The 24,398-nt window shown below is 34.1% G+C and overlaps 1 protein-coding gene across 2 annotated transcripts in view; it reads left to right on the top strand.

Annotated features, from left to right (window-relative positions):
• CHD1 (chromodomain helicase DNA binding protein 1) overlaps nucleotides 1-24,398 on the top strand; it is a 79,001-nt gene that overhangs the window by 30,378 nt on the left and 24,225 nt on the right. For both annotated transcript variants that reach the window (XM_037153818.2, XM_037153819.2), the window contains exons 9-23: nucleotides 1,857-1,957; nucleotides 2,160-2,338; nucleotides 3,661-3,788; nucleotides 4,536-4,752; nucleotides 5,411-5,500; nucleotides 6,746-6,936; nucleotides 7,618-7,806; nucleotides 9,673-9,835; nucleotides 11,060-11,212; nucleotides 13,586-13,657; nucleotides 14,018-14,167; nucleotides 16,712-16,860; nucleotides 17,221-17,317; nucleotides 17,453-17,548; nucleotides 19,469-19,645. In XM_037153818.2, coding sequence (XP_037009713.2) covers nucleotides 1,857-1,957; nucleotides 2,160-2,338; nucleotides 3,661-3,788; nucleotides 4,536-4,752; nucleotides 5,411-5,500; nucleotides 6,746-6,936; nucleotides 7,618-7,806; nucleotides 9,673-9,835; nucleotides 11,060-11,212; nucleotides 13,586-13,657; nucleotides 14,018-14,167; nucleotides 16,712-16,860; nucleotides 17,221-17,317; nucleotides 17,453-17,548; nucleotides 19,469-19,645 — 2,152 coding nt within the window. The remainder of the gene's footprint in view (nucleotides 1-1,856; nucleotides 1,958-2,159; nucleotides 2,339-3,660; nucleotides 3,789-4,535; nucleotides 4,753-5,410; nucleotides 5,501-6,745; nucleotides 6,937-7,617; nucleotides 7,807-9,672; nucleotides 9,836-11,059; nucleotides 11,213-13,585; nucleotides 13,658-14,017; nucleotides 14,168-16,711; nucleotides 16,861-17,220; nucleotides 17,318-17,452; nucleotides 17,549-19,468; nucleotides 19,646-24,398) is intronic.

Genomic DNA, 24,398 nt, shown 5'->3' with positions numbered 1-24,398 from the left:
CACCAGGGAATACTTCTTATTCCCTGTACCTTTTCACCTGTTCATCCCCTTCCCCATTGAGAACCTTCTGTGTGATCTCCCATTTCTGTGATTCTGTTCCTGTTCTAGTTGTTTGCTTAGTTTTTGTTTTTGTTTTTTAGGTTCAGTTGTTGATAGTTGGGAGTTTGTTGTCATTTAACCTTTTTTTATCTTCTTCTATTTCTGAGATAAGTCCCTTTAGCATTGGATATAATAAGGGCTTGGTGATAATGAACTCCTTTAACTTGACCTTATCTGGGAAGCACTGTATCTGCCCTTCTATTCTAAATGAAAGCTTTGCTGGATAGAGTAATCTTGGACGTAGATCCTTGGCCTTTCATGACTTTGAGTACTTCTTTCTAGCACATTCTTGCCTGCAGGGTGTCTTTGGAGAAATCAGCTGATAGTCTTATGTGTACTGCTTTGTAGGTAACAGTCTCCTTATCTCTTGTTGCTTTTCAGATTCTCTTCTTATCTTTAATCTTGGATAATGTAATTATGATGTTTCTTGGTGTGTTCCTCCTTCGGTCCAATTTCTTTGGGACTCTCTGAGAAGGAATTCTGTTTCCTTCACCAGATTGGAGAAGTTTTCCTTCATTATTTGTTCAAATAAATTTTCAATTTCTTTCTCTTCCTCTTCTCCTGGCACCCCTATGAGTCAGATATTGGAACGTTGAAACTTGTCCCAGAGGTTCCTCGGCCTCTCCTCATTATTTTGAATTCTTCTTTCATTCTGTTGAGATTGGATATTTACTTCTTCAGCTCCAAGTCATTGATTTAAGTCGCAGTTTCCTTCCCCATTGGTTCCCTCTATATTTTTCTTTATTTCTCTTTGCATAGCCTTCGCCACTTTTTCTATTTTGTGTCTGTACTCAACCATTTCTGTGAGCATCCTGATTACCAATGATTTGAACTCTGCACCTGGTAGATTGTCTTCTCATTTCTGAGTTCTTTTTCTGGAATTTTGATCTGTTCTTTCATTTGGGCTATATTTCTTTGCCTTGGAGCACCTGTTATGTTATAAGGGGTGGAGCGTTAGATATTCACAAGGGTGGGGTAACCTATTTCACTTCCTGGTGGTGCTCTATGCAGGAGAGGGATCAGAGAGGGAACAGTGCCTCTTGCTCAGCTCTTGGCTAGCTTTCAGTCACTTCCTCCTCTACCCACAAGCAAATTGGGCCCTTCTGGTGCTGATTCCCAAGTGGGTGTGTTTGTGTACATTCTAGGATCCCATGCATTTCTCCAGTGAACTCTCCTGTGGTGCTGGGAGTTTCTCCCACTGTCTCAACCCCCACAGGTTTTTTCAGTAAGGTTTTCAGGCTTTAGTTTTCCAGACTGGAACCCTGGGTTGCTTGGTCTGTCACACTCCCCAGTTTTTTCTTCCGGTTTATCTGCATGCTGATGTGAAACCATCCAGTGCCTGAGGGTCTGCCATCGGCGGCCTTGCCATGGTTCCTCTCCACCCTGGCTGTCTGTCTCTGCCCTTCCCACCAGTCTGAATGAACATTTCTTCTTTAACTTCCATACAGTTTGATTTTCTCTCAGTTCTGGTTATTTTTTTGTTTGTTTTTAAATTTTTTGTTGTCCTCCTCTTGCTTTTGTGAGGAAGCAGAGCATATCTAACTGCTACCTGCACCTCCATCTTGGCTGGAAGTACTAAATTTTTTTAAATTAAAAATGAATCATACTTTATTTCTCTTTCAGTTTCTTTATTGTTTAACCTGGTTCATGAGATAAGTGACAAAATGAGAGATTTCATGCTACTGATAGTTTTTGGAAGGACGGGGGTTATTTAGGTGAAATTCTGAAGTCTGTTCCTGGATTTAACAATCTTTCAGGTTGAAAAATGCTTCTCCGGAAGATGTGGAATATTATAATTGCCAGCAAGAACTTACAGATGACCTGCATAAACAGTATCAAATAGTGGAGCGAATAATTGGTTAGTAATAAGTGATTCTAATCACTTCTAATAAGTGATTCTGAAAAAAACTTAAATTTACTGCTTATACTTTAAACACAGTAGGTTGCTTGTATATATATTAGAGTATTATAAAGCAGATGGCTAATTTTTACTTGTAGTTTTTACCAAGAAATATTTGTTGGGTAAGATTTAATGTAAATATCTCTGATTTATCTCACAGCTCATTCCAATCAAAAGTCAGCAGCTGGGTATCCTGATTATTATTGTAAATGGCAGGGCCTTCCATACTCAGAGTGCAGCTGGGAGGATGGTGCTCTCATTTCCAAAAAGTTTCAAGCATGTATAGATGAGTATTTTAGCAGGAATCAATCAAAAACCACTCCTTTTAAAGATTGCAAAGTGAGTATTGTTTGACATTTTCAATTACTGTTGACATATGTATTTATGCATCATAAATATTACAAGCCCAGAATAGCTGGATCCTGATTTCAGATAGGCTAAGGAAGAGAACTGCTTGGTTGGTAGATCTTACAGGAAATGACGTTCTTGTAACTCCTGTGTGATCTTAGATGTGGCACTGTATTTTAGCTTTGGTAAGGAAACTTGTTTCAAAAAGATGATAAACCGGTGGTGCTAGTTGTGGTAAGTTGGGGAGGCCAACCAGAGACAATACCTTTGAAAGTGGGTGATGTGATTGGTTTAGAAGGTAGCAAATACATTCTTTGAAGGTAGGAAAGGAAAAGAAGCATGTCCCTATAAGAAGGTATCCTAATGAAAGAGCTTTTGTATTTCAAGTTATTTTTTTCCTTTCTTTTTTTTTTTTTTTAATTTATTTAATCATTAGAAGGGAAGGAAAGGAGAGGAGGAGAGAAATATCAATGTATGGTTGCTTCTGGTGCATCCCTTGCTGGAAACTGGCCCGCAACCCAGGCATGTGCCCTGGTGGGGAATCGAACTGTGATTGTCTGGTTCGCAGGCCCGCACTCAATCCACTGAGCTACGCCAGCCAGGGCTCAAATTATTTCTAATAATAGCTTTGAGGTCTAGTACCACTAGAATTTTTCTTTTTTTTTTTTAAGCACCTTTTTTTTTTTTTTTAATTGATTCTAGAGAGAGGAGAAGGGAGGGAGGAAGAAAGGGAGAGAAACATCGATGTGAGAGAGAAACATCAATCAGCTCCCTCTAGCATGTGCCCCAGCTGGGGACCAAACCCGCAACCCAGGCATGTGCTATAACTGGGAATTGAACCTGTGACCTTTCAGTTTGTAGAATGACTCCCAATCAACTGAGCCTGACTGGCCAGGGCTAGAATTTGTTTTCTTATTACATAGTTGAATTAAATTTATAATGATAATTTAGAAATCAGAAATCAAGTGGGAGGGGAGGCCAGTTTTGTGGTTTATTTCTAGGTCAGAGCTAGAGCAATGATTAAAGTGCGTAGGTGACATAGCTTTTGTTTATGAAATAAACGAGACCCAAATATTTCAGCAAGAACTTAATTATCTCTAATTTTTTTATTCAAAAGGATGACAAAATATATCACTTTATATTATTGTTATAGTAACAGAAAACAGTCTTCTTTCTTTTGACTGAATTCTGAGGTATATTTTGATTCATGTAATTTCGTAGCTTGATTTGAGATGTTATTTCAAAATTTAAGATTTTTCATTCTTTGATATAATTTCTTACATTTACTAATATAAACGTTTATTCTACTAAAGGTATTAAAACAAAGGCCAAGATTTGTAGCCCTAAAAAAGCAGCCATCCTATATTGGAGGACATGAGGGTTTAGAATTAAGAGATTATCAACTGAATGGTTTAAATTGGCTTGCTCACTCTTGGTGCAAGTAAGTATATTTTGAATCATTATTTAATTTGAGAGGGTAAACATTTTATAGTTGTAGGAGTTGGAAAAGATTTCCACCAACATAAAAGATAAGACCTTTTAGTATTTATATGCAGGTCTTTGGATTTTCTTGTATATAAACAATACTTATTACATACTAAGAAGAATAAACAGTGCAGTTTTGAGTTTAAGCTGTTTGATTGTCAGAGTACTTAAATAAGTTTTTATGGAACTTAAACTGAGAATATATACACATTCCTAGCCCACACTAGTCCTGAACTATTTCTTTTCATCCCAATTATTTCCGATACTCATTTAGCCTTCCATTTTCCCCCTTCTCTCCTATGTCCTGCTTGATTATTGCCAACATAAGGTGACTCTGGGGTGCAGTTTTTTCAAAACTTTATATCACAGCTATAAAGCTGTGGTATATTGTCTTTCTGTTTACTTAGTATATTTGGACTCCACCATTTGCTAATGGATTGAGTACTAGGCTATATAACTGATTAATTGAAAAGTACTGTCAGTTTTTTAAATTTCTCTGACCTAAATGGTAAATTCCCTGTACTTCTCTTAAACCATTATGTCCTTACATTTATTATATAGCTAATAAAAATAGTATGTTGTATGTAACAAGTATCAGATTAGTTTTATTTGTTTGTATAAACATGTAATGGATTATGTAAAAACATTTCTCTCTAAATTTGAATCTTTGTTGCATACATGATTTTTGTTTTTAACTTTGTAGAGGAAATAGTTGCATACTTGCTGATGAAATGGGCCTTGGAAAAACAATACAGACGATCTCATTTCTGAACTATTTGTTTCATGAACATCAATTATATGGGCCTTTTCTGTTAGTAGTACCACTCTCCACTCTAACTTCCTGGCAAAGGGAGATTCAGACATGGGCTTCTCAAATGAATGCTGTGGTTTATTTAGGTGACATTAACAGCAGAAACATGGTAAGTGTTTTCTCCACAAATTTAGAAATCTAGGCATACTTTTCTTTGAAGACAAGTATTTCACTCACTGATCTTTGTAGTTTTAATTTCTAATATAGAACTTGCCAAAAAGTAAGTGCTCAATGCATTTTTAATTGGCTGTAATTAAAAATTAATTTTTGCTTTAGTGTTAACTTTATAGATTATGTTTTCTTTCTTATGGAAAGTTCCAAATGTACACAAAAGCAGACACAAGAGAATAGTAAACCCTCATGTGCCTGTCTCCAGCTTCACAATTTTAACTCATTGTCAGTTTTGTTTCATCTGTATCTCAAGGTTGTATTTTCCTCCTAATTATTGTGATGCAAACCTCAGATATCATATTTCATCCATAAATGTTATTAAATGAGTTAACTAGTAGTATTGAGTTAACTTTTTTCAGTAAGAAGTATATAGTATTAAAAACATGTCTGCTTTATTTTATAGATTTTGATAACTGGTATTTACATGGTCAATATAGCTTGTTGGATTGTATAAAGAGTAATTTAAACTATTTTATTATGTAAAATATATACATAATTTTTATGTATCTTTTGAGTGGATTTTATTTTAGATATTCCAGTAAAAGTATACTTTTTAAAATGTGTATCTTAAAATTATCTTTAAAATTTCTTGATAGATAAGAACTCATGAATGGATGCATCCCCAGACCAAACGGTTAAAATTTAATATACTGTTAACAACTTACGAAATTTTATTAAAGGATAAGGTATGTATTACCTATGTTTTTGTTTGATGAATGTTAGTGTTTCCTTTACAATGTGTTGTGGATAACTTAAATCAAGGGTCAGCAAACTATAGCCTGTGGGTCAAGTTTGGCTTATTTTTTTACGACCCTTGAACTGAAAATAATATTTACATTTTAAAAGGTTGTCAAAACAAACCAAAGAGTATACAACAGAGACCATACATTTGTTTACAAAGCCTAAAATATTTACCATCTGGCTCTTTACATAAAAGTTTGCTTACTCCTGACTTTCATGAAACTGGTTTAGTGTAGTGTCTCCTTTAAAGGAGAAGGGTATCTAGTTAACAGGATTTAACTACCATTGTGTGCAGTACTGTGCTAAATGCTTTATAGCTATTGTCTTATTCTATAGTTAATATCTTAAGTAATTCCTATTTACTGCACATGATATTGCTATCTCTACTTTGTTAGAAAGGAAAATCAAGTTTCAAAAAAGTTAATGGACTTATGTAAGGTCATACAACTATTCGGCAGCAGAATCAGGCCTGTCTCTGTTTTAACCGAGAGACTTGTGTTTATATATGAGAAATCTGTAATTCATAGAAACCATACAGTAAATTATATTTACACTTGGAGTGAGACTGTTCCAAATTTATATTCTGTTTTCTTTAAATTGACATTAATAGAAGCTTTTACTGGGCTTCAGTTAATCTCTTGTAAAATTTTAATTTTTATTATTTTTTTAAATAGAATTCTGTGTTGTTGTTGTTTTTATCCTCACCTGAGGATATGTGGATATGTCTTACTGATTTTAGAGAGGGAGCAAGAGAGACAGACAGGAAGAGAGACATTGATCAGTTGCCTCCCATATGTGTCCCTACTGGGAATTGTACCTCCAACCTTTTGGTGTATGGGGTGATGCTCCAACAAGCTGAGTCACCTGGCCAGGTCTCTTCTGCAGTTTTTAAGTGATATTATTGTTTTTTATCCTTTATTTTCCATCTGTAATCTAATAAAATTTTTTTCAGTATTATGCTTTGCTTTTTCATAGCTAAATCGGTCATGGAAGGAACTTTATTTTATTGACATAATTGATTTGAGGATTCCAATTAATCTTGAAATGATATAATTTTTATTTGAAAATTGGGATAGTTTGTTTTTAATTCGCTTCATTTTAATAATTTGAATTCAGTCCAAATGGGAAGCATGAGTTTGAATTCACTTTTTCTTTTAAAATACTAATTATGTTCTTCTATTTATTTTAAGGCATTCCTTGGAGGTCTAAATTGGGCATTTATAGGTGTAGATGAAGCACATCGCTTAAAGAATGATGATTCTCTTCTGTACAAAACTTTAATAGACTTTAAGTCCAATCACCGTCTTCTTATCACGGGAACTCCTCTACAAAACTCCCTCAAAGAGCTTTGGTCTTTGCTTCATTTCATTATGCCCGAAAAGTAAGATAAATTGGGATATAAAATTTTAATGTTCTCATGCTAAGTTTAGTAGGAAATAATTCGTGTATGTAATAAGGTCAGGAAGAGGTTTTACTGCCCTAAAACATTGGACCACAGATTATGAGTTTATATTTGTAGTGCTGTTTTAATCTTTTTATTTTGCAAATAAATAAGCTTGAACTCATTTATAATAAAAATAGGTTTTGCCCATGTTCAAAGTATACCTTTCTTAAAAACTCAAAAATGATTACTTGCTGGTAATCCCATTTTCTAAATGAGGAAAATTAGACTATATATATATGTATATATATATAGACTATATATAGACTATATATAGACTATATATAGACTATATATATGTATATATATACATAACTTGTTTTAGGTCCTGTATATACTCTTTCTGTAGTTTCAGAACTTTAAGATTGTATCATTTGAGAAGTATGCTAGTGATAATTACTCCCACATTTGAAAATACTTCATCTTTATTTAACTCAGGGAGAATCATAATTTCTATAAAACAACTCCATATGTTTTATCTTTATATAGTTATTAAAATGACTAAGTTCAGCTAATTTTTTCCTAAAAATCTATTTTTTGTTTACATATGAATACACTGAAAAATCTCATAATGCAATTTGACTTTTTTTAGTGATTCTTCCATTTTCTTAAATTTGTAAGGTTTTCTTCCTGGGAAGATTTTGAAGAAGAACATGGCAAAGGTAGAGAATATGGTTATGCAAGCCTCCACAAGGAACTTGAGCCGTTTCTGTTACGCAGAGTTAAAAAAGATGTGGAAAAATCGCTTCCTGCCAAGGTTGAGCAGATTTTAAGAATGGAAATGAGTGCTTTACAGAAACAGTATTACAAGTAAGATGTAAACTAAGCACATGATCTGAACATTTAATTCTAAAGGACCTCCCTGTACTTGTCACACCGAGGTGTCCCCATCCACCCAATAGGGTAGCAATTCTTGAATTTTAGAATAGGTTTATTCTGTGGCATATTGGGGCAGAGAGAGATTTAATGGCATCATCTATCATGGGCGATATAAGACTAAATAATTCACTTTCTAATACATCATCAATTGCTTTTCTCTATTTTATATTGTCATTTTATAGAGGGTTCCTTTTCAGTGTGAGGATTTCCATGGTACTAAGGCATTATTATGTAATTATAATAATTATGTAATTGGCAGATAGAGGTAGAGGCCTGGAAGAGAAACTTAGAAAATAATCCTAGGCCTGTTTTTTTATACTAATATTAATCATTTTATATAAATTATGCGCATCAGATCTACATAATAATGAATCAAAAAATTTTTTTCTAACAGCTATTTAAACATCTAATTGTATAAAGTGCATTGCTACATGCATTTGAATTCTCAGAAGCATTTTATAGTAAAATCTGTAAGCACTATATGTTTAAAAATAAATTTATCACATGAATTTTTGCTTTTATTATGGAAAATTTCAAACATACACAAAAGGTCATATAATAAAGTCTCATCACTCAGTTTTTTCCAACTCATAGCCACTCTTTTTTAATCTGTAGCAACTTCCACTTCCTCCACCTGCTATCATTTTGAAGCAAATCAGAGATATGAGGAAGGAGCCCCCAAAAACCCTAGAATTTATTTATAAAAAAACCGTGTGTTAATTCTTACATGTTTAAACATCAGGCATCTTTATAGTACTTTCCATTTGATGGAATGCACCTAGCAAGATTTTTTTTTCACTGCTCAAAACAGTTTTTGAACTCACTGATTTTGAGGCCCTTTTAGTGCTTCTGCCATTTTTTATTTTGCTTTTTCAACCTTCAAAGCATTTCCCTTTGAGCACATTTTTCATCTGGGGAAACAAAAATAAGTTGCTCAGGGCGACATTGGGTGAATAAGGAATATAGGGCATGGGGGTCATGCCATTTTTGGTCAAAAACTGCTGAACACTCAGCATAATGTGGGGAGGTGTGCTTCCCTCCTGAAATGGGCAAGCATATTGAGTCTTCAGAAAAAATTCACTGAAGCCAAACGCACCCTCTCACAACAACCATCTGGTACACCAATACAGATGGGTTTCTAGAACACTCATCTAGAGAGGAAATCCTGTACTATAGGCCCTCCACAAGATAATTTAGGATTTTGGGGGTCCTGCCTCATAAGTATTTTAAGTTATGTTGTAGACTAACACTGTAAAAAGAAAAAAAATAAAAGGTGGTAGAAAACAAAGTAGATCATGGCAAGAAGAAATGCTGTGTTGTATAATTTAGATAACCACCCATAATTTTTCTCTGACTTGTGTATGTATTGTATAATTGTAATTTTAAGAGAAATCAGTGTGGCTAAACCAGGTATCTTTATGAGGATTCTTTTAGGTCTGTGTATTAGCTGCCTGATAGAATAAAACTTATGAGAAGGTTAAGATAGATAATACAGTTGGCCATTTTTAAAGTAAATTTTTTGGAAAAGGATTAATACACTCTACTCACTATGCTACATTAGGCCTTTACCATTAATTATGTCTGATAACAATTTATCCTTAGTCTTATGAACTAGGTTTATCAGTCTTGTAAACAATCTTTGGTCTATAATACGACATTGTGAACTTCACAGTGGTACAATTTTGCTTTGGTGCCTGTGTTTGTGTGTGTGTGTGTGTGTGTGTGTGTGTGTGTGTTTAGAATTCATTCTGGTCATTGTTCTCTGCTAAGCACTATTTTCATAATTTTTTTAAACAGATGGATACTAACCAGGAATTATAAAGCCCTCAGCAAAGGTTCCAAGGGCAGTACCTCAGGCTTTTTGAACATTATGATGGAGCTGAAGAAATGTTGTAATCACTGCTACCTCATTAAACCACCAGACAATAATGAATTCTATAATAAACAGGAGGCCTTACAAGTAAGAATTTTAAATTTGGGTAAAACAAAATTCTAGAAATGTTTATTTCAGTTATAACTAAAAATGACTTTAATATATTGGTTAGAAGTTCTCTTTGATTAATGGTATATCTAAGTAATGGTAATTTTTACCATTTAGCCCTTATCAAAATCCTTTAAAATTAAAACTTATTCGATTATTTTGATTATTTTTCTGAAAATGAATCTTTCTAAATATGGGCTGTTGTAATTTATCCAGCAAGTCTTGTATTTTTTATTGTAAAAATATTCACTAATAGCTATTATGCTGAATTTGTAAAATGTCAAATAGTAGTCTTAAGAAGACTTTTTTAAGATTTGAAAATTTTACGATACAAGTTAATGGGAAAAAGGTCAAATGACAATTTTAATAGATTTTAAAACAATGTACAGGTACTGGTTTTGTGTTTCATAAGTTGCAGGAAGATACCCAGTCATTAAACAGTCTACAAAACATATGCTAGTAGATTACATAAAAGACTGTACAAAGTTCACCTCTTTTTTATTGTACACAGTCTTAAGAAGGCTATCTTGACTTCAGATCTTGCCCTTCTTCTCACTGCTGGAAGACAAATCAGAAGTGTGAGCAAAGTACAGTTGCCATCCAGCTACAGTAGTGCTTTGAAGTGCTGGGATCATAAAATTCCATATGTATAAATTAGAATATGTTTTTTTACTCTTTTAAAGTTTAGTTTCTACTTCTTCCAGTGTATTGTTTTTCAGCTGAGATTTTTTGTTTATCCTTTCCCAAGAATATGGTTTTTTATTGATTTGAGAGAGAGAAGGAAACATCTATGCAAGAGAGAAACATTTATTGGTTGCCTCCTGTACACTAACCCATACAGGATCGAGTACAACTTTTTGGTGCAAGGGACAATGTTCCAACCAACTGAGCCACCCGGCCAGGACTCAGCTTAGATTTTTGGAGAAATAGTGTAATAAATATGAAATAGAGTAAGACCATGTCTTTTTTTCCCTCCTGAAAATACAAAAAAAAACTAGGTGCTAAAAGGCAAGGAAAATTTTAGCTTAAAGCATAGAACAAAATGTTAAATGTCCTAGAAGAATTAGTAAACTGAAAAAAACTTTTTACATTATGAACATTTAAAATGTCTGTTTAACTAAACTGAAGTGTTAAGTGGGGCATTTGTTTCATTTGATTGGTTCTTTTAACAATTATAACTGTTGTAATTTATTGTTTCCTTAGCACTTAATCCGTAGTAGCGGAAAATTGATTCTTCTTGACAAGCTGTTAATTCGCCTAAGAGAAAGAGGCAATAGAGTTCTTATTTTTTCTCAAATGGTGCGGATGTTAGATATACTTGCAGAATATTTGAAATACCGTCAATTCCCCTTTCAAGTAAGCATTTTATTTTGTCATTTTTGTTGATTTAAATCTCATATAATTCCTCAGCATGTTCTGTGAACCTTCGAAAATCTTTTCTAAATGAAGTAGATTTTTATATAGACTACTTTTAAGAAAATGTTTAAAAATTCTATTTGTCATTACTCCCTTTTTCTTCTTGACCTTACATTTAGCAGCAAAGCAATTTAAAATTTTTATTTTCTTTTAATTCTGTGTTTCTCTTCTATGCTCAAATCTGAAGGAGCAGCCTTATGTTTTAGGCTTTAGTGTGAGCAGTCCTTGTGAATGTTACCATGATTTGCTGATTTTGAAGGTTTATGTGTTTAGAGTTACTCTGAAGCATAGCTTACTGAATAAAACTAGATGACTTTAGAGGGTACCAGAGACCAAAATGGGTTTATATTCTGTCTATACAGTATTTACTTTGAAATTTATTCAACATAAAGTAAATATGAATGAGTGTTTAGTGTTAGAGTCAGGTGTTAGTTCCAGTACTTTTACATCTAATAATTTTAATCCAATATATGCAGCTAGTGAATTGCTATGTATAATGAGTAAAATCCATATTTGCTATGTGTAATGAGTACTTTTTTTGCCCAAATTTTTGAGGGAAAAATAAGGATGTGTGTTATACATGGGTAGTGCCTGAAATACCTTGTTTGTATCTTTCCTTATGTGTTGTATAAAATTTCTTGTACCATAATAGGTTCAAAAATAAATGCTGAAATTCATCTATAATACGAAAAAAACCAAGTATCTAAATATAAATAAATAAATAATTGAGTTAAAAAATTAAAATGAAAGATCTTTTTTCTGTGTAAGTTTGGGCCAAAAACATCGGTGCACATTTTACATGAAAAAATACAGTGTGTGTATTTAGTCCAGTCAGTAAAATAGAAGTAGAATTATATTGATCAAACTCAGCATGCATAATCCCTACTCTGTTGGAGTTTACAGCAGGGTAATTACAAACCAATAACACATTACTATTCTGGTAAGTGCTATGAAGCACAGGTGGTTGGTGATATGGACAAGATTGAGAGAGAAATATGTAGTCATTTAAGGGTAAAAGTAGAAAGAGTGCCTTTGATTTTTTTTGATAGCTTTATTGAGATAAAATTTCTATTTCATACAATTCATTCACTTAAACTGCACAATTCATTGATTTTTTTAATATATGCGTATTTACAGATATATGTACCCATACCATAGTCAGGTGTAGAATGTTTTTAGCATCTCAAAAACAAACTATACCCTTTAGCTAGCTATCACCTTCTGTTTCCCAATTCCCACTATGGCTCTCTTGGTTTGTTTTTAAACAAATCATTATACATACATGGTCAAATAAAAATCTAGTACAGTAGTGCTTGTAAACAACCGTTCTGTGTTCCTAGTACCTTTTCATTTCCAGATCACTTCCCAGAAAGAATCATTTTTAACTGTTTTTGTTTTAGGTCATGCTTCAAAATATGATATACCACTATTTTTTTATTTTAATTTTTAATGCATTTTTAATCCTCACCAAGATATGTTTTCTTGATTTCTCTCCTATTCTCACAGGAGAGAGAGTAAGGGGTGGGGAGAGGGAGAGAAACAGATGTGAGAGAGACACACTGATTAGTTGCCTCCTGTACACACCCTAACTGGGGGTCAACCCGTGCAACCTTTCGGTGTGCAGATGACATTTCAACCAGCTGGGCCACCTGACCAGGAATGATATACCACTGTTTTTTTTAAAGGTTTCTTCTAATTGTAATTTTTAGTAAAAAAGAAAACACATTATTTGAAATTTTATTTTATTTTGGATGTGTGTTGATTTGCTAGTGTTAGTAAGCACTCAGTATGTCAGGCACTGTATGCTAAGTATTTTACTACATTCTCTTCACAGAATCTTCTGTGTTCTATGAAGTACTACTGTTGTGTCCATTTATTGAGGAGGAAACTAAAAAGGAAAAAAATCAAATCACTTCCCCAAGGCACCTATGAACATAAATGTGGGCTATTTGTTTAAAACCTCCAAATCAGTGATTCTCAAATTTTAACTGGAGGGTTTTTCTCCCTCAGAGTTTCATCAGTCTGGGATGGCGCTCAATAATTTGCATTTCTAAAAATGTATTTCTTACAGTGAGTCTCCAGCAGAATGACAGGTTGTGCCATTTACTATTCTGGAAAGCAGTCCTAGTAGTTAAGAGCACCAACTCTGGAGACAGAATACCCACCTGGTCATTGTTTTACTGCCTAAAAAGTACTTTCTACTCTTACAGTCTTAGTAAAAGCAATGCTGCATTTCTATACATACTTAATTTTATAATTTATTTTAATTCATTTAAAAATTTTTATATGATATTTTAATGTGTTTTATTCTAGAGATTAGATGGATCAATAAAGGGGGAATTGAGGAAACAAGCTTTAGATCATTTTAATGCAGAAGGATCAGAGGTATGAATGCTTTTAAAATTGTAAATTAGTCATTATTTTAGCCAATACTATTTTAGCATAAGGCAGTTCATTTGCTTCAAAGTAAATTAGACCACTTTCATTAGATATTTTTCTGTACTTTATGTTTATTATTCTTTTTTGTATATTATGTTTATTATTCCTATGTATAGAGCTGTATTTTGAAGTCTTGTTTGATTTTATAGAAGTGTATATATTTTATTAGTATTTTTTAAAACTGCCTTTTGGTTTTATTTGTTAAATATTTTTAAATTCAAAAGGTCAATTTTAAAATCTCATTTTGATTATTTACAGTTATAATTTTGAGACTTTAAAATTGTGCCTATTTATAATTCCTTATAGGATTTCTGCTTTTTGCTTTCCACAAGAGCTGGAGGTCTAGGAATTAATTTAGCTTCTGCTGACACTGTTGTTATATTTGATTCTGATTGGAATCCACAAAATGATCTTCAGGCACAGGCTAGAGCTCATCGAATCGGGCAGAAGAAACAGGTATTTTTTATTCCCTTATTTAACTTTTTTAGAATCTTTTAATGATCAGTGTGATCTTGATTTATCCTCTTGGTTAGATCTTTAGAACATGGTCATTGTTATATGAGGAACTCAAATTTACCAGAATCTCCTGGGAAGTCTGACAGAACTGAGATACCTATGCCTGAATAGAATCATGCACTCTCTTTTGATAATATATTCTGTTTACAATTGTAGGGTACAATGTTTTTCATTCAGTATAAAACTTAACAATGTCTTCATTGTATTTAACTGTTTTATTTTTGCCTCGGCCCGCGAGGCAGTCAACGGGGTCCGCGGATATACCTGTAACGGATGAAGGGGGATGGGACAGGAGGCGCGAAGAATGGCAGCAAGACAAAGGATTCTGATCAAGCTGCAAATTTATTTCAAAATGGAGGGAGTTATATAGAGGAGGGTAGTAGAGGAAACACAGTGGATAGGGGGCTTCAAGGCGTGCTCTAGCCTACGATTGGGTGAGGGGCGCATGGTGGGCGCATGATCAAGGCACTGATTGGTGTGCCACCTGCATGTCCAGGAGGTGGAGTTCTATGGCTCCTAACCGCAGCGTCCTGTTATTCAGGCGCAACCTTCCGGTCTGATTGTATCAGCCTGTTTCAGGCTTATCCCAGCCCCCAACATATTTTAACTACTTTAACTCAGAAGATTGAAAGAGATTTTGCTTAGTACATTGCTACCTCTTTGTTAGCCTGTATTTTATACCTGTGCCTCAAAGATTTTCTGTGTAAAAAAGCCATTCTAATTTTATAGTTTTTGTACGACAGTTAGGCAGTTGTAACAGGCCTTGAGAAAAACTGTTGCCATTTTGATACCTTGGTTCTTGTATTAATTTATTTATGTCCATCTATATAGTATTTCACAAATTTCACCAAAGCAGGTAATATGAACAAATATCACAAAAAGGCTTAGTACATTTAGTCATTTTTAATGGCTTATTAAACATTCATATTTTCTACTGAAAGATATCCTTGATTTAAAGCTAAAAATGTTTGTATTCAGATAATTATCATATGCCTTACTAGGAATATGTCATGCTTCTTCCTATAATTTTTTTATACTCTGGTATAATATTGCATACCCCTAAATGAAAGCTTGTATAAAGTAGTAGTTCTCAACTTCATTAGACAAAATGCAAATGACCCCTTTTTATGACAGTTGTTTTTAGTACCCTTTTTTATCTTGAAATGGATACATGTAATTTGAAAAGTCATTCTGATGCCCTAATAGTTATTTAGGTTAAAAAGAGAGAGAGAGAGAGACTTCTTTTCAAATCCCAGGTATTCAATGTATATGACTAAACAAGGATATAAAGAACAAGTTTAGAGTTGAGAAAATAAGAGTGGGATTCATTCTTTTGAAGAACTACAAAAGAAGGTAAAAGCACAGGGGTATATTGGTACATAAGAGGATAAAAACCAGTGTTAGATTAAATAATAACAGACTTACTCATTATACAGAGGGGAACTTGAAGTGGGAATGACAATATGCCAAGGCAAATTGATTGTAGACTTAAAAGAGGAGAAAGTGAGAAAATGTGATATTCTCACAGGCAAGCTGGGCCTAATACATATATGAAGTCAGAATATTCCTGTGTTATGGATGAGATAGGGAATAATGATTAAATGCACCAAACAGGTACTTCCTATATTGAAATGCTTAACACAAAGACAGACTTACATTCCATTTATACTATTTAAAGACCTTGGCCACCACATTTCCTAGTAGGTGATAAAAAATAGAGCCTGTAAGAACGATACTATAGGAAGTTACATGGTCAGCCTCTGAGAATAAGAGTATCTGAATAAGATCACAACTATGCCACAAAGTCCAGAATAGTGCAGAATATCTAGTATCTCTGGTTTCTGTACTCTAAATACTGGTTAAGTCCACCTAATTATTGTGAATATTAACAATATTCCCGTGAACTTTGAAAATATCTCTGCATGGCAGTATTGTTTGTTACAGAACCAATGACTTTGAGAAATAGTACAAAATTACTACATTTCAATTTTTGTCTATTTTGGAAAGCTTTGTTCTATCACAAGACCTTATCATAACTTGGAGATTGGTTTATAGAATTTCAGATTATGTGGAATATTGAAATATCAGAATTGAGGAAACTGGTTTAAGGTAGTCATAAGTTTACCATTTTTTTCCTTTTTTCATAGTTAAAAAATAATTTAAAAATTACTAGCATTCTTAATGTAAAGAAAGCAAACAAAATGTCCTAATCAAAATGTAAGAAGGGAGGACATATACCCTCAGAATAATCTCTGAATTGAAGGACCTTAGCTTTGAACACATTGAGATAGATATATATCTATATATGTGTGTGTGTATGTGTATATGTGTGTGTGTGTGTATGTATATATTTCTCGTTTTCCTTTTAACCAGTTGAAAACTTCATGTGGGATGAGCTTCAGTATATATTACAATATTTGGGCACTTCAGGTTTGCATAACAAATTCTTTATTTCAGTTTGTTTCATCATGCATATCTTTACAGGTAAATATTTATCGTCTAGTTACAAAGGGATCAGTGGAAGAGGATATTCTTGAAAGGGCCAAAAAGAAGATGGTATTAGATCATCTTGTGATTCAAAGAATGGACACAACTGGGAAGACAGTACTACACACAGGTTCTGCCCCCTCAAGGTAGTTACTTAAAAAAAAAAATACTAATTTAGAATCCACTAATTTTTTGGAAATGTTGCATACTGTAAGCAGAACATTGAACTCTGTTCAGTGTTCAATAATTTTTTTTTTTAAGCACTGGACTAATTTCTAGTCAAAGACGTACATTTAGTACCTAGTTTTACTGCTCTAGTTTTATAATCTTGGGGGAAACCCCTTTAACATTTAGGCTTCGCATTGTTTTCTTTTTAAAATAAGTATACTGCTGATGCTTTACCGACCCATCATGTAACTGTTAAAAGGTGACTGTGTCAATAATTAATAAAAGTCCTGTGTAAATGTTAAATTTTTAAGTGTAAGTATTGTTTTTCTTGATTATAGTTCTACTCCTTTCAATAAAGAAGAGTTATCTGCCATTTTAAAATTTGGTGCTGAGGAACTTTTTAAGGAACCAGAAGGAGAAGAACAAGAACCCCAGGTGAAAAAAACAAAAAAAAAAACAATAAAAAACCTTGCCTCAAAATGTGTCATCCATTTGAACTGTATTTAAGTATAAAGTATACTTTCTTTAAAATGTATTAAAGTGTATTTAAAGATTTCTTTCTAATTACAGGAAATGGATATAGATGAAATCTTAAAGAGGGCTGAAACTCATGAAAATGAACCAGGCCCTTTAACTGTAGGAGATGAATTACTTTCCCAGTTCAAGGTACATTTTCTTTAAAATTTTTCTTTATAATATAATGTAAATTGAGAGGGGCTGTTTTTCTTGATATTTTTGTCGTAAAATTTGCTATGATGTATAAAATTATTTTTTCCTTATTCTGACAAACCAGTAGCAAACTGATTTAAAAGGGATCAAATCATTTAAGAATAGTTAACTTTTAATGGAGTGGGGAAGGATATTATTTACTTAAGTTAGCACCTAGAACAGTAGTCAGCAAATAGTGTACCCTTAAATATATGGGTAAAAGAATGACTGTGATCTCTTACTTAGATTTCCATGACTGATGTTTTTTATCTGATTTTTACTAGAGCAGTTTTGACGTTAGATTAATTTAAGCATTATCACAACTAAGAAAACTCAAGTAAATCGGTCAAAGATAGCAGTAAGCTCCTATTAGTACTTACAAATACCCCAGATTTGGTGAGGGCTAAAAGGTTGCCAAGAGTCATAGCAATGTTAAGTCAACTGACCTCCTAGAGTTAAGTTGTGTGCTAATTATTTAGTATAGAAAAGCAGGTTTCTGTGCATTCTTAGCTGTTTTCCATGGACCACGGTTTGTAAGGATCAATTCAGTTTGTCATTTGTTCATTTAATAATTTATTGGTCACTTGTACAGCGACACAACAGTGAATAAAAACTTTAGTAATTTTAATAGGTTGCTCCACTGCAATGTAGAGGGTGTACTGTATTGGAGAAAGAATTAAAAGGGAGATGAGTTTGAACATTATTTCAGTAATTGTGGTGAGAGGTGAATGTTTCTGAAACTTGCACTGACTCTGGCTATAGTCTAATTAACATTTTCTTTTTAAGATTTTATTTATTTATTTTAGAGAGGGGAGGGGAGGGAGAAGAAGAGGGAGAGAAACATCGATTAGTTGCCTCATGTATGTGCCCCTTTTGGGGACCAGGCCTGCAACCCAGGTTATGTGCCCCCTTGACTAGAATTGAACCAGTAACACTTCACTCTGAGGGATGATGCTCAACCAACTGAGTCACACTGGCCAGGGCTAATTAACTCTTTCTTTATATGAAGTTATACTGTCAGCTTCTCTTAATTTGACTGATTGAAAATTTGGAAAAAGCAAGTTAACTAGAATATACATTTATGCAATATTCATTAATTTTATACCAGTAGTTTGTTACACAGCTGGCTTTAAATAACACATATGAGAGAATAAACACTATGTTTTGAGCCCCATTCCTTATGATGGATAAGCATCATTTTCTTGTCTTCATCCAGTTATCTATAATTCTTAATGTATTGATATTGGCAATTACCTTAAATTAGTGCTTCCTGTATACCAGACTGCCCAGTTCCTTAAATATATTATTTTATTTAATCCTCAAGAAAGTTAGTGTGCTATTATTATCTCTTCTTTTAGAAGTAAAAAACTAGGGCTTATGGAAACTAAATAAATTTAAGGTTTTGGGGCTCCTGTAGCTCCTCAGTAGCTCTTTAAGTACTAGTTTATCGTAAAAATAAGAATATTGGATTGTTCTATATCACTGGGTAGTTAATGAACTGGTGGGGTAATTCCTGCAGAAGATGATTTAGTATGTTGCTACTATGAATTACTTGATTTTCTGTTAACTTTTTCTAGTTCTTTGGTAATAATTTAATAGTAGGACAAAAGAGAATCACTCCTAAAAGAGAATTCTTAGAAGTCATTTGTGATTTGATGGACTTTGACCTAATTTTTTTTTAAACAGTGAACTTAGGTATTTTAGCATTCAGCATTCTTACTTGGTTTAATTTGTAGTCATATTCATTATCCTGAGAAACTTCAAGTTTTATTGTTTTATTCAGGTATGCCACTTCCTGCCCCCTAAAAAAGAAAAATAAAATTTAAGGGTGAGGTTTTTTTTGAACCCTTATTCTGTTACTATTCTGGAATTCATCAGGTTGCCAACTTTTCCAACATGGATGAGGATGACATTGAGTTGGAACCTGAAAGAAATTCAAAAAACTGGGAAGAAATCATTCCAGAAGATCAAAGGAGACGATTAGAAGAGGAAGAAAGACAAAAAGAACTCGAAGAAATTTATATGCTTCCAAGAATGAGAAACTGTGCTAAACAGGTGACTTTTTAATTTAAAAGATACTTTTATAATGTAAGGTTATGTATGTCTGGACTGATGTCTTTTGTTTGGTAGTTTTCTTATAATGTCTTTACCTGGTTTATTAATACTTGCTTTATAACTGAGTTGAAGAGTATTCCTTTCTCCTCTTCTTTTTTGGAAAGAATTGTGTAGAATTGGTATTATTTCTTCATTAAATGTTTGCTAACATTTGCCAGGGAAACCATCTAGGCCTGGAGTTTTCTTTGTTAGAAGAATTTTTAACTATAACTTCAATTTCTTTCATAAATATGAACTATTCAGAGTATTTTGTTTCTTTGAGTGAATTTGACAGTTTATTTCTTTCAATAGATTGGTCTTTTTTATCTAACTTGTTAAATTTATAGATATGAAGTTATAATATCCCCTCGTTATCCTTTTGGTGTCTGTAGCATATTTATTGATTCCCTTCTCTTTTTATTTTTTACCGTAAACTTTTTACTTTTTGGTGTAATATAAGTTAATAAAGTTAAAAGTTTTAGGTGTGCAGTTCTATAACACATCATCTGTATGTTGGATTGTGTGTTCACCACTCCAAGTTTCATCACCATGTGTTCTACCTTTCCCCTCTCCCACTTCTCCCCACCCCACTTTCCTTCTGGTATTCACCATACTGTTGTCTGTAGGGTTTGTTTTGCTTTTCCCTGCTTAATCCCTTCACCTAATTTTTTCTTGTTCATTCTAGTTAGAGGTTTATTTAATTTATCTCTTTAAAGAACTACCTTTTGGTTCTTTGATTTTTCCGTTTTAAATTTTATTGGTATCTGCTCTTTTTTCTCTTCTTTTTGGCTTTAATTTGCTCTTTTTTGTGTTTTAAGATACAAGCTTAGACCACTGAATCAAGATCTTCCTTTTCTAATATTAGCATTTAATGCTACAAGTTTCTAAGTTCTGCTTTTCTGGATCTTCAAATTTTGGTATCTGTTGTGTTTTTCTTTTCATTCATTCAAAATACTTTTTTATTTCCCTTGTGGTATCCTTTTAACTTGTAGGGTTCCCCCCCCAAGAAGTATGTTGTTTAATTTCCAAATATTTGGGAGATTTCTCCAGGTATCTTTGCTATTAATTTCTAGCTTACTTCTGTCATAGTCAGAGAGCATACCTTGTGTGATTCCAATTTTTAAAAACTTGATACTTATTTTATGGCCCAAACTAACAAAATACCAGATTTTAAAAATAATGGTAACAGTGTTATGACAAGTTATTTTGGAACCTGCTGCAAAAAGGAAAAAAAATACTGGATTTTTTTTTTTTGCATTAACTTTTGCTTTTTAGAACATAGCATTATAATATTGTCTTGATTACTGAGCTTTTGGTGCCACTTTAATTTTTGAGTCTGAGGTAAGAGGGACTTGCCTCACCCTAGTCCTTGTCCTGCTACTCTTCTCCCAAGGGTAGAGTTTTTTTGTTTTCCTATAGCTATATTAGGTCTTCTCCTGTGCCCTCAGCCTAGTAGGTGAGATGGGTCTGGCAAGATTTCCCGCCTGTTTTTTCAAAGGTTTCTGTCCCTTTAGTTCAGGGCTGCACCACAAAGTAGTTTTCTGTAATTTCCCTCATTGCTTCCAGTATTTCTCATGAGCACCTGGTGAAGGTTTGTGGAGAAGCACTTCAGATTGGATGCAGGTTGTGCCTTTATCTTTGGTTCGCAGTAATTCTGCTCTCATGGTAGCCCACATGCAGCCTTTAGCAAATTTTACCTAACTAATTTTACTATTGCCTGCTTTTACTATTGCCTTATACTGCCTGCTTTTATGGTACTCGTTGTCTACTATTCATGCTCTTCACAAGTGGCAGTGTTCAAGCCTCATCTCTTCTTACAAGCTGCTATATTTCCTTATATTTGAGACTACTAGATTGCCTTACTGTTTTGATGTGTTTAAGGAAGTTATGATTTTTAAATTAGATTTTATAGATTATTATTTTGTTGTCTGGGTAGGTGCAACCTACCAACTTTCTATACCCCACGCAGAAATGGAGCCAAATAATGTGTTTGGCCCGAAAGTGCCCATGTATGCAGTTTCTTGTTTGCGTTTATTTCTGCAAACCCTATAGTGGCTTCCTTTTACAGTAGATGGGAAGCATAGCATTATATTAGATTTTGTGAAAGACTGAAAGGAGGTTAAAACAAATAAGGACTAAATGCCCATTCTTAAAACTTTCAATAAGTGTTTAGCAGATTAAAGGTATTCAGACTATGTACTGAGATTTGGGAAAAATTCTAAACACTTACAGAAAATAGATTTTGGTTTATTTTTTAAACAACTAATGGGTGTTTAGTAGTTTTAGTAGGCTTTTATGTGGGTTCAACTGGCATTTTTTTCTTTTAAACATCTGATCAACTTAATTAGAATACCAGTAAATGGATACTTAGGAGAACAGGGAGAAAAATGACACATAATCTGTCCACCCAGGGATAACCACTAGTAATATTTTTACATAATTCCAATTTTTTAGTACATATAACTTGCCAAACTTGAATAGAATATTAATTCGGAAGTTGCTTTCTTTCCTTCGGCAGTATATAATGAATGTTAATTATTCTACAACACAATTTTTAATGGCTTCTCAGCTTTCCATTGCATAATTTGTCTAATCTCTTTGATAAACATTTAGATTGTTTTCATTTCTTTCTTTAATTTTGTGATATAAATGACTTTATTGGCCAGTGTAACTTAACAGTTCTGATGGCAGGGAAAACGCCCAGGCATGATGTTACTGGATCAGCACAACGATCATTTTCAAGGCTTTTGATGTAATATTGCTAAATTGCCCTCAGTCCCAGTTTAAATACCTACCGGAAGTGTGTTATTTTTCTTTTTTCTGTACCATTACTTATATTAGCTATTATTGCTTAATTGGTACTGTTCAAATTGATGGATTAATAAAAGAATTGGGGGACTTCCGCCAAGATGGAGGTGTAGGTGGAAGCACCACACCTTCTCGCACAACCAAGTTTAAAAACCACAAAGTTTTAGCAACAACAACACAGCCAAACCACAGAAAATTGAACTATACGGAAGTCTAACAACAACGGACCCTTCGGCCAAACCGGTAAGAGGGGCAGAGCCAGCAGCAGAGCAAGGTCAGGCAGGAAAGATCCACCAGACCTACCTGGGTGCTTGCACCAGCAGCGGTGGGCGGACCCACTGAGGGCGCAAGGCATTGGACCCACTGAGGGCTGATCGTGGTCACACATTGGCACACAGATAAACCAGTGAAGGAGCTAGCAGTAAGACAGACCTCACAGGCCCCAAGGGAGAAAGAGGCAGAGGGGACCGCCATTGTCCCTCTCTGACCCCGCTCCCACATACAGCATCACAAACTAGCTACCTGGGTGGCCTCGCCCTGGTGAACAACCAAGGCTCCTCTCCTCATACATAACAGGCACAAACAGATCAAAACATGGCTCAAGAACAACTCAGAGCCCCAGAGCCAATAAATCTAAGCGACCAAGAAATAGCCAAACTTTCAGATGCACAGTTCAAAACACTGGTGATCAGGATCCTCACAGAACTGGTGGATTTTAGTTACAAATTAGAGGAACATAATGAAGGCTAAACTAATTGAAATGAAGGGAAATACACAGGAAACCAATAGTAATGGAAAGGAAACTGGAATTCAAATCAAAGGAGTGGACCAGAAGGAGGAAAAAAATGACCCAAACAGAAAAGAATGAAGAAACAAGAATTCAAAAAAATGAGGAGAGGCTTAGGAACCTCCAAGACATCTTTAAACGTTCCAACATCCAAATTATAGGGGTACCAGAAGGGGAAGAGGAACAGCCACGAGTGGAAAACTTATTGGAACAAATAATAAAGGAGAACTTCCCCAATCTGGCAAAGGAAATAGACTTCCAGGAAATCCAGGAAGCTCAGAGAGTCCCAAAGAAGTTGGGCCCAAGAAGGAACACACCAAGGCAAATCATCATTACATTAGCCAAGACTAAAATGAAGGAGAGAATCCTGGAAGCAGCAAGAGATAAGGGGACAGTCACCTACAAAGGAGTTCCCATCAGACTGTCAGCAGATTTCTCAAAAGAGACCTTACAGGCAAGAAGGGGCTAGAAAGAAGTATTCCAAGTCATGAAATCCAAAGACCTACATCCAAGATTGCTCTATCCAGCAAAGCTTTCATTTAGAATGGAAGAGCAGATAAAGTGCTTCTCAGATAAGGTCAAATTCAAGGAGTTCATCATCATCAAGCCCTTATTATATGAAATGTTAAAGGGACTTAAAAAAGATGAACAGTGAAAGGAGAGCAAACTCACAGTTATTAAAAACCATACCTAAAACAAAAGCAAACTAAGAGGACAGCTAGATCAGAAGAGGAACCATAGAAATGGAGATCACATGGAGGGTTAGCAACAGGGGAATGGGAGTAGGAGAAGGGGGCAGAAGGTACAGAGAATAAGTAGCATAGATGGTAGGTAGAAAATAGGGGGTGGAGGGCAAGAATAGTATGGGGAATATAGAATCTAAAGAACTTGAGACAGGTGGTCATAAACTAAAAGGGGAAATGGTGGGGGAAGGGTGTGCAGGGTGGAGGGGAGTGAAGGGGGAAATAGAACAACTGTAATGGCATAATTAATAAAATATATTTAAAATAAATTAATAAATAAAACAGAATTTTAATATAAAAAGGAATTGCATTTCTTTGCTAGTTTAATTCTCATTTTTAAAAAATGTACCAGTGGGGCTTACATAATTTTATGCTT

This window comes from Artibeus jamaicensis, unplaced genomic scaffold (assembly GCF_021234435.1).
Source record: "Artibeus jamaicensis isolate MK-2021 breed Jamaican fruit bat unplaced genomic scaffold, CSHL_Jam_final contig_3214, whole genome shotgun sequence".
NCBI classification, from domain to species: domain Eukaryota; kingdom Metazoa; phylum Chordata; class Mammalia; order Chiroptera; family Phyllostomidae; genus Artibeus; species Artibeus jamaicensis.
The sequence above is the reverse complement of the archived record's forward strand: the minus strand, read 5'-3'. Positions and strand labels throughout refer to the sequence as shown.